This window comes from Rhinopithecus roxellana, chromosome 16, assembly GCF_007565055.1.
Source record: "Rhinopithecus roxellana isolate Shanxi Qingling chromosome 16, ASM756505v1, whole genome shotgun sequence".
NCBI lineage: Eukaryota > Metazoa > Chordata > Mammalia > Primates > Cercopithecidae > Rhinopithecus > Rhinopithecus roxellana.
Window position 1 is genome coordinate 99475654 of NC_044564.1, and position 11016 is coordinate 99486669.

General features: G+C 39.1%; 1 protein-coding gene across 2 annotated transcripts in view; it reads left to right on the top strand.

The window, feature by feature from the left end:
* Positions 1–220: 220 nt before the first annotated feature.
* PBX3 (PBX homeobox 3) overlaps positions 221–11016 on the top strand; it is a 234441-nt gene continuing 223645 nt past the window's right edge. The window contains exons 1-2 of one of the 2 annotated variants that reach the window (XM_010365873.2): positions 221–525; positions 1435–1508. In XM_010365873.2, coding sequence (XP_010364175.1) covers positions 326–525; positions 1435–1508 — 274 coding nt within the window. In that variant the 5' untranslated portion in view covers positions 221–325. The remainder of the gene's footprint in view (positions 526–1434; positions 1509–11016) is intronic. The other variant, XM_010365874.2, reaches the window with a different exon arrangement.

The window sequence follows — 11016 nt, forward strand, 5'->3', positions numbered from 1 at the left end:
CGGCGGGGCGCGCGGCGGCGAGGAGGCGGCGCGGCTGCCGCGTGAGGGCAGCGGGCGCCTCCGCCTCCGCCACCGCAGCGGAGCCCGGCGCTTCCGCCCGCCGCTTCTCCTCAGCCTCGGCGGCGGCGGAAGCCGGAGCCGGGCGCCCGGCTGCATCGCCTCAGCCGCGGGCCCTGCTGGCCGGGCCGCCCCCTCCCCGCGCGGGCGGGGAGCGCGCGGCCGCCTCCCCCTCCCCCTCCCCCTCTTTCTTCTCCTCCCTCGTCGCCGCCGCCGCCGCCTCAGCCTTCGCCTCAGCCGCCGCCCGCTCCCGCCCGCGCGCGGCGGGATGGACGATCAATCCAGGATGCTGCAGACTCTGGCCGGGGTGAACCTGGCCGGCCACTCGGTGCAGGGGGGCATGGCCCTGCCGCCTCCCCCGCACGGCCACGAAGGGGCGGACGGCGACGGCAGGAAGCAGGACATCGGCGACATCCTCCACCAGATCATGACCATCACCGACCAGAGCTTGGACGAGGCGCAAGCAAAGTTGGTGTCGTCTCATTAAGCATCTTTTGTGTGTGTGCGGGAGCCGGGCCCGCGGCGGAGTAGGGGCCCGGGGTGGCGCCCGGGGCCAGGGCCACAGCCCCCGGCGGGGAACTTTCTCCGAAAGCCGGCCGCCCGCCCCGGCCTCGGGGGGACTTGCCCGCGCCCCTCGAAGCGGGCGGGAGTCGGCAAAGTTGCTCTGGGGGGCTCGGGACGGACTCGGGGCGGCGCGGAATCCGTGGCGTCCTTTTCCCCGTCCTGCCCCTCGCAGCCCGCCCCCTCCCACGGATTTAAACCTCCCGCCCCGACCCCCGTGCGGGCCGTGCCGCCGGGAAGTGCAACTTTCTTCTCCGGCCGGGAGTCCAGGCGCTGGCTCCCGTGGCCGCGGGACGACCTCGCGATGCGGGCGGCCACCGGGGCCCGGCGCAGGGAGATGGGCGGTTTCCTGGCGGGTCGGGGTGCGGACGGCCAAGTTCTCGGGGAGGGAGGGCCGCCTTGCAAACTTTGCCGAGCTGTCACCCTCCCGCTGGCCGCAGTCGGCCGGCTGGCAGCGTCGCGCTGGCTCCCTCTGCACAAGAGCGGACGCGGGAGCCCCTCCGCTCTCGTCCCCTCCCCCGGGTCGCCTTCGCCTGCCCCTGGGGCGAGGCTCCCTGCGCGGGTTCGCGTCTGCGGTGGCCGAGGCTGCTGCCTGCCGGGCAGATGGGTCCGCCTTGTTCCGGCTGCAGCTTTCGCCGCCGGGGCTTGCTGGCTGTCGGGAACTAGTCAACTGGAGTTTTTGTTGACTTCCCACGGTTCAAAAGGGCCTTCCAGAAAGAGGGGCTGGAATTAAATCTTGGGTCTAACTTAAAGGAAGGCGCCATATTATTCCATAGGTGATGCTAATACCTTTGTGTTTTGTTACTTGTTTTTTAGGAAACATGCCCTGAACTGTCACAGAATGAAACCAGCGCTCTTCAGCGTCCTGTGTGAGATCAAAGAGAAAACAGGTAAGACGCTGCGCCCCACAGTGGGCCTGGAGACCCCCGAGGTGGGGGTCGGAGCTGCTACTTCGACTCTCCAGTTGAGAGCTGCTGCTTTTGGGCACCGCCATCTTTGATCATTCTCTCCTTCCCACGTCCTGATCTTGAGAAAAAACTGCAATAAATCTGGAGTCGATTTCTCAGTTCTGCTCCTGGTGTAAAATGAAGTGTAGGTGCGGACTGGGTTGGATCGCCGTCCCTCGGCGGCCGCCCCTGGCTGCAGGCGGGGAGGGGGCCCGGAGCGCCAGCCGTCCTCTTCCCTCTCCTTTCGCCTTGTTTGTGTGTCAGTTTTTAAAAGGAGCAACGGGAGACTGGATGCCAGGATCGAGTCCCCGGGAGAAGCATCGCCCGAACTTTGTTTTACTTAGACAGTCTTAAGCTTCAGCTGCACGGATAGAAGAATAGATGCAATTGAACAGACCCCAGTAGCATGCTTGAATTAGTGTTTTAGGTGGGAAGACTACTTTAGAGAATCGAGGAAGGGTAATGATGTGTAGACATATACAATGTATTACATCTGTTAATACTTGTCTTATTTTGTATCCTGAAGTCATTACACTTGTAACTGCTTAATATATAAAGTATAAAAAGGTCCACAGATGCAGGTTAAACAATTTTGAAGTGTCCAAGTCAGGGAATATGTAAGAAGATAGGTTTTGCAGAAGTGCTGGAATGAAAACTACAGGTACATATTTGGCAAATTTTTGGTAATTCGTTTCAGTTTAACTTTCTTGTCAGACTTTATTTGGTAATGGAAGGTCTTTTAGTCTTGAAGTGAGGTAACTGCTCAAATTGAAACAGAGATTTGGATGTTTTAGTTTGTATTTGCCATTATCTTCCCTGTATGTGGCAAACAAGTACATTAAACAAGCTCTACTGTTTATTTTTTTCCTGTTCTTTTCTTTCTTTTTTTTTTTTTGGTGTGTGTTGGATGTATGGTATTTTAAAGTTGCCATTTTGAAAGTTGAGGCAAAGGAGAAAAAGTTGAAGTCCAGGTATAGCACTATCCAAGGGATGCTATTTAAAAGGTTACATGTGATTGTGTTTAAATTGAGTGTACAAATAGCACAGTGCAAATAATTGTTAGGTTGATAAGTGAGTCAGCCTTCTTTGAAACAGGTTTTTGGCTTTACAATACTATTCTGATCCTAAAAGTAATCAACAAAAGATAATGAGTTATTGCTGTCTATTAAATATATATGCTAAACCGTAATAAGCAGCAAATAATAAGGGAGGCCAAATAGTACTTTTCCTGGTTTTCATTCACATATTATGGCTGGTTTCTTAATGCTCAGTGATCCTTTTTTGAATTAGTAACTTTTATTTTGTGTTGATTTTTAGCTACCTTTAGAAAGCGTGATTTAAAACAGTAGATAATTTTTATCTGACTGTAAAATAAGACATCTAGCATTAAGTCTTGAAGATTCTTAGTTTAGAAGCTTAAAAGTATGCAATTCTCAGTAAATTCTGTTTCTTAATGTCCAAGGGTTTTCCTGCTATCAGGGCTCCACTTCAGTTTCTGCTGACAGCTAAGCACTGGGGTATTGACTGTGTTGTGAATATTAAGATTGATTCGACTTTATACAGCCTTGTATTACTAGGGAGAGGGGATGGATACTTATTGCTTCTCATCCCCTTCTCATTATTTGTGTTTATTTATTTATTTATTTATTTATTTTTGCCTTTTTAAAGTTTTGGCCTAGCTAGCTTGAGAACTAAACCCAGCAAACTGCTTTTCATGTTGAGACATTTAGCAGCAGGCAGAATTCAATTAGGAAGCATAAGTCCTTTAGTTGCTTATTTGCACAGGACTTTGTTACACCATTCTGAAAGGAAAGTATAGTCAACCACATGTCAAAGGTGAGTTACGAAAAAGAAACAAGTCTTTTCAAAGTCTGGAATTACTGGCAGAGAGAGCTTTGGTAGGGCTATTGCTATTTAAAAACGAAGAGGCAGCTGACAAAAGAAATTTTTGTGTTTTAAAATTGTTTCTGGGGCTTTCAGTGATAACTTGTAAATTAGATCCTCTTTTTGTGCTTTGGCCAGTGGATCCACATTTGCACATTATCTCTTTTGTGAAACGCCAACAGCCGACAAAGAGTAAAGGCGGCTGTCTGGGCAGAGACATCTTCCTGCCAGCCTCTCTAAGCTGGAGAGGGATGGGATTTAAGTACTGAGTGATTGATGGGGGTGAAGCTCTTTCTCTTCTCTCCTTTCTCCCCTACTACCCATAGCTTCACCTCACTCTCCAAAACTAGTCTTAGAATGAGATGGGGACTCAGAATCCTCAATTTGAAATAAATCATCTGTGTAGACAGTAGTGTTACCAAAGCAAAGAAAGCAGGGCTGCAAATTCCAAGTCCCCCCGCCACCACTCCTGCTTCCATAGTCGGTCATGCTTCAGAAACATGAACTTATAAAAGAAACATTATAGAATATATGTATATTGCATACAGGTTTTTTAAAAAAATAATTTTATTTAATCTAATAATACCTAAAGATTAATTCTTTGTAATCTAGAGAAAGTTTACCTAGTCATTTATGAATAGAAACCAGGAACATTATGTTGATGACTCTATTCTGCATAATGGGGGGTTGAGAGTGAACTGTCACTTCAGTGGATAATGTCATTTCAATTGTGCTTTTCTTCTAAAATAAGACAAAATCATTAAAAAAAAATCAGTTTATTTGTAGATCTGCCAGTAGATTTTAAGGTTTCTGATCAGGCAGTGAACACTGCCAGTTCTGATGCACATGGGGGATTTAGTTTAGAAAACATCTGTTCCCCCTACCCAACCACCATATATGAAAAAGTATTTTTTGCCTTCCGACAGATAAATGGGTGATCTACTACAATTATATTATTTTCTTGTTGAGAGGTAAGGAGAGTATAGTTTTATTGTAAGATGCTGCTTTTTCTTGAGAATGTATTCTTTTGTAAAATTGATCATACCATTATTTTTGGGCAGAAATGTCTCTCATTGTTGAATTGTGATATTTGTGCATTTTGAGAGCATCCAAAAAGTTATAGGCTTTAAAATAAAGATAGTTATTTTAAACTAAGTAACCAATGAGATAATTGTTGATATGTTAAGATTTTTCTCCTGATTTTTAAAGCCATATTTTATCATCTGTCTCTTATTGAATATCCCTGATGCCACAAGGTCTGTTCACCTGCATACCTCTTTTGGTGTATGCCCCCACCTCTTTTTGGTCATCTTAATCTTAATTGTTGAAGTGCTTTCCTTTGTGAAATATTTTATCCTCAAAAATCTGCCTTTTTTCCAAAGTCCTTAATTATGTGAGTTTAAGTGAAGGAAATAGTTCTTTTTCAAGAAAAAAATACTTATTTTTTAAATGAAATCCCACATTTTAGTAGATAATATGAATCATATTATTGTGAAAAATGTTATGCATGAAAAAAAACACAGCCTTTTCCTTTTTAAATGATAGGTTAAAATACTCCATGTTGATGGCTGCCAACCAAACTCTGATTTATTGCCACCACAAACCCTAAATAGCGTTCATTTACTAGTAATGTCTAATGGCATACATGATGGTTTGCCAGATTTGTAGCCTTTGTGAGGCTTATAAGCAGGACTGACTTGGGAAGATCATAAAACTTAATGAACTTCTCTACTGCAGGAGGTGTCCGCAGGGGAAGAGAAAGGCCTGCTTGGCTGGTTGGGCTGGTTGAAGTATTTTTTATGTTTAAGGAGAAGAAAATGACTAGTAAAAATGCTTTGCTTTTAAAGGAACCCTCCCTAGAAAGAGTCATGAGAATTTTAGATATTAAAACTAGATCAAGAGTATAGTTTACAAGTGAGATTTTATATGCATTTAGTATATGATGTGAGATTAAACCTTTTGTCTTTATTGCTATAAGTGTGGCTAGCTTTCAAAGAGATAAGGCAGTACTGTCATTCGACCCTCTCTGTTTAATTCTGAACCTACAGATTTAGAGACTCTTTGGAGTCTTTTTCTGGTGTGTTTCTCTTTTTAAGGTTTTGGTATAAAAATCTGTTACATTTTTCTTTGTACAGTGCTGTGTGATTCTTTTAATTCTACATGTGTAAAAATCAATTTTTTAAAGTGAAAATTTAGCAAGGTGAAAATTGTTATAACGTCTAAATGTTATTATATGTTTGCATATGTTTTAAAGTTGCTCTTGCAGTATTTCCAATATAATTATCATTGTTTGTTTCAAGTTTTAAAAACAAATGCCTGTTCCATACACGATTCCTTTTTGTGTTTTCATGAAACACATTTTGTTTTAATGAACTTATTTTCTAGATTTTAACAACTTTTTATTGTGGACACCTTTGAAACATAAATACATGCAGAGAGAAGAGACTCTTGAACCTCCCATGAACTCAGTGCCCATCTTCAGCAATTAGCAATATTTGGCCAGTCTTGTTTTCTCTGTAATTCCCACCATTCCAAAATTATTTTGAAGCAAATTTTAATGGAGCATTAATGTTTTAAATTTCATGTCAATTTTAGGCATTAGGTCTGTTTACATTGGAAATAGTAAGTGATTAAACAGGAAAAATACAAAGTCAGAGTATCTTGGAAATGTTATAAATTATATTGCTTTATCAATATATTTTTCTTAAAGCAACTTAATATTTTACCTTTTTTTCCCTATTTTTATAGATTTGATATCTTACTGGAGCTTTTGTAGGAGGTTTTCAGAGAAGTTGTAAAAGAAAGGGATTTTTCCAACTTTTATTCTTTCACTTCCATCCTAACAAAGTAACACATATAATGTATTTGTAGAAAACCTGGAGAAAAATCTCATTGCCAAGCTGGTTTAGAACTTCATGATCTAAAGTATTATGTGGATATTATCTTTAAAATGTTGGGACATTTTCCAATCCTGTTCTTTATTTTTTTCCTTCCCAATAAAAATATATTGAACTCTCTGATGTCAATGGTAACTTGATGTGTGCAAGTAATTCGTTTGTGCCTTAGTTTTAATGACCCTCATTTTATTACAGATTTGTGTAGTTTTGGTATTTTATTTGGGGCTTTACTATGTTATTTTTTAAATTTACATAATTTTATTCTGAAACGGAAGTCTATTAATACACTAGCAAAGGGCCCCGACTTGCCCCAAAGAGCACACTGGTTGATCAGCTTTCATAAAATGTACCTGTCTACATTTTTCATACTGTGATGCTTTTCCTTTTAATTAATTTTGCCTGTATATTTCCATCACAGTTTATAAATTTTGTAAAAGATTACTTCCGAGGCAAATTTAAATTAACATCTTAGTTGGATTATTTATATTTTGATACTTTATAGTGGCATGGTATAGGATGAAGTTACATTATATGAAGTGGGACTATAAGAATTGAAACTGCGTTTCATGAACCACACCCTAAGTCAGTCATCACTTTATTTTATACTCTACCATGAGGTATCTATTCAGAATAAATACTTAACACATCAGCACTAACACTTCAAGTTATACAAGGTTTCCGATTATCTTTTCCCTATTTGTGTATGTGAACATCTTTAGATATTTATTAGTTCAATATTGACATTATGAGAAAAAATGTTTTATTTGTTTTCTCAGCAGGCTTGTGTTTTAGCCATTTATCAGTGTGATCAGCATGATTTAGGTATTAACTAACAAAGCTTACACATATCCACCACCTCCCCCTCAAGCCCGTGTTGACCTTTTCAAGCATTTGCTCTACTTCAGTAGGCTATTTGAGTCTTTAAGTATGAAGAGAGTAAATAATTTATATCACTATGTAGTGTAAATTGGTAAAAGTTTTTCAGAACTGGTTATCACATTTTTTACAAAGTTACTGAAGTTAATCAGACAAACAAATTGCTATCACATCTAGGTGGCAGTGCTATATTTAGCCAATAAATTAATAATTAATTCTTGAATAAGCTACTGAAAAAATAAACCACTTTCTTATGCCTTCAAACTCAGAACTTATTAAAAAATAAATTTTATTAATCTTCAACACTTGATTCTAATTATCCCTTTTGTAGGCAGAATTGCAACAAGAATTTCTTCTGTATTATTCTTTCATAGATATATTCCATAGTATAATATGTTTGTAGGTTTTAATGGTAACTAGTTTACTTTGGCACTAAATTTGAGTGTATATCTAGCAAAAAAATTGGTGTGATAGAATGTATCAAACTGAATTGGCATAACTTTTTTTTGCATAACTCTGTCTACATAATAGTAACAGGTTAGTATGAAAGCAGCTAAAAATATTTATGGATAAAGTATTGTTAAAAGTTTTCTACTTCTTTCAACTTAAGTGCTTTAAAAATGTTAAACTGTTTAGACAAGAACTCTTTTTTGGTGATCATATTAATGAGGACTTGGTATACAATGTAATCCTTTTAATGCTGATGATTCCTCACGATGTTTAAACCATTATTTGTGAGACTGAACATATGTTATGGCAAAATGATTTTTTGTTTGTTTTGTTTTCTTTTATGTGACACATTCAGTTTTCAAAGCATATTTCTTAGGCATCAGAGTCCAGCAGGTGGCTTTTTACATTAAAAAATTCATAAATTTAAAATCCCATAAAATTTTATTTCAAATTCAAATTAACTAATTGAGAATGTCAATATTTTCAGTGTCTCTATATTAACATTTATAATAGAACAAATGGTTGCATATAGAAATTATCTGCAACATAGTCTAAATTAAGATTCTAAACAGGCATTACAGATGCTGGTAACTTTGGCAATTATCATTTTGTTTGGTGAATAGTAGTAAAACAGTGTGCGGTAAAAGTGTTTAGAGAGAGGATAAATAAATTGAACAGTTTTGCAATGCAAAGTGGTTTGTGGTGTTTTTGAGGATTTCTTGGCTCTCTCTTAACTGCTATTGTGAGCCTGGAGCAGATTTCCCCATTGCTAATGCCCTAGAAGTATTAATTCACTTTGATATGCTAATTAGAGGGCATTATGCAAGAAATGAGATTAAGTGGCAGCATGAAGCCATTTGCCTGTCAGTAAATTGAGAGCTTTAGCATCAGGAGGAGCTTTGTTTTTTTTTTTTTTTTTTTTTTTTTTTGAGTTTCTCTTGGTTTTGCATATAAATAAAATTGATTGAAAGGTCTAGAGAAGCTTCCAGAACATTGGTGGATTCTTTTTTTCCCCCTCCTATGATTATTTAAACGAAATGTTACAGGATTTTTCTGAATATTAATTGACCTAATTGGAGATACTGAATATCGTTTTTATTGTACTATTTCTATGGAAAAATAAACTAAAATTTTTGTGTCACCCAGTCTTTTTTTTTCCTAAAACATAATTTCATTAACGTGGCTAATGAACTGTTATCTCTTTTCAGAAGTATAAACTTCTGTGTATGGGCTTGTGCACCAGTGTCACTAAATTGAACTTCACAAGGATATTTTCTTCACTAGGGAAGGAAGGAAGAAGTTGAATTGGGCTTCAGAAAATTGTATATTAAATGAGTATTAACATTGTGACTTGAATCCATAAAAGCTGTAACAATTATAATTCATGGTTAAACTGCCCATTATACAACCTGTGGAATTTATATTTCAGCATATATCTTATAGGTAAGATTACTGATGGCATTTTGTGTGGAAGATGGAATTTCATACTTGATTCAGATTTTGTTGACTTTTGTGGCCTAAGCCAGGCCTCTGAATTTTTCTCTATAAAGCTATTTTGTGATATTTCTTATATTCTGGGGAGAAATACATGAATGAATACTAGGATGCCTTTGGGGAAAGGGGGGAAGACAGAACTTCTGTGCCTATGAGAAGGTTAAGGTTTCCTCAAACATGGAACTTCTGTCTACAAACCATCCATAGAGGACGAAATTGCAAAACCCTGGCCTAACTATATTTGCTGGGTATGGTTAGAAGGAAGAGGGTTTGGGTAAGGCATTCCTACTGGGGTTTAGTTGTAGTGTCTGAATTCCACCACTGTAGCTGTGACTCTGGACCCAGTAAACCATATCTTCTCTTCAGAGCCATATGGATTATTTAGTCACCACAGCTGCCATGCATGCATACTACCAAGGCAGGCATCTCTTCGGTATGCATGTGTGATGCCCGTTAACATTAATGTGAGTTAGGAATGTGCACAGAGAGGAGGATGAGTTTTCTCCTGAGACAAAAGTCCTGATTACATTTCGCTGTGAAGAGGACTTAGTGCACCTACCACATTAGCTGCTTTTCTAAATGAAACACTTGGTTACTTTAAATTCTCACTCCCTTCTCTGATTCCCTGAACTAGTTAAATCAATGAATCCTCATTAGTCTCTGATTACTTGCAAAATTTCATTTAAAACATATGAAGTTATTTTTGATTGAAAAGGGAACAAAAAGCTTTTGAAATTGCATGTTATTATTTAAACAAAAGGTTTCTGCAGGCTTTCAGATATACTAAGCCCTGCAGATAATTTATAGAGGAATTATTGGGAAGGACTTATGAAATTCTTGAATGGCATTTGACGGGGAGGAAAACATTACATTAAAAAAATATGTATTTGAAATGGCAAGCTTAAATGTGCATCTTTCCTTTACTATCCAAGTGTCCTCAAATGAGGAAGAATTGACTTAGGTAGTCTTACAAGTTTCATTTTTCTTTCTTTTCTCCCCCCACCATTGTTTTTTTTTTTTTTTTTTTAAACTATGGATGAAGGTTGTTGGAATTCATAGTCAGATATATCATTTTCAACTTGGAATAGGAGCTAGAGCAGGAAATTGATTTTATATTTATTATGAAAGCAAGAACTCTGCCACCAACTGACAGCCATCCATGTTTTAGTTTTGTGATAATTGTTCACAGACATTACTCTGTAGTTGGCCTAGATTATTTATAATGTTGATTGGGACTGTTGGTCCATTAAAAGATATGTGTATAATGAATATCTGTAATTAAACCAAGTAATATTGGCATATTTTATTTTTCTTTTACATTGGATCTTGGGTCTAGGATTAACTGTCAGTACTGGTAAGAACAAGTTACAATAGATTGTGTAGTGATTTCTGTGGCTTCATGGATGTATTTATTACCATTTTTGAACAAATTATACTAACATCAAAAGTTGTATTTGAAATGATTGTATGCTAGATAAGGCGATACATTACAGGAATGGTTGGGTTTATGGAGCTTTATGCAGAGGTTTTCTCAGAAATTATAGCACTGGGCTGTCACTGTAAAACCCAGTGATACAGTTGGTAATAACATACAGTGAAGATATTTTTAGATTTTTACTTGTTATTCAAATAAGTGAGAACCCTCCAGTTTTTCTCATCATATTTCTTTGTTGGAATCAGTAGAGAAAAAAATGAAGGAAAATTTAACTGTGTATGAGGTGTGGGTGTTTGACTTGTCTGAATTTCCTCGTGTTCACCACTTGTTACAGCGGTGATGTGATACTAAGGATGTCCATAGGAACTTACTGACTTCTTGGTTCTTGACCTTTTGACTGTGATCAAGTATAGAA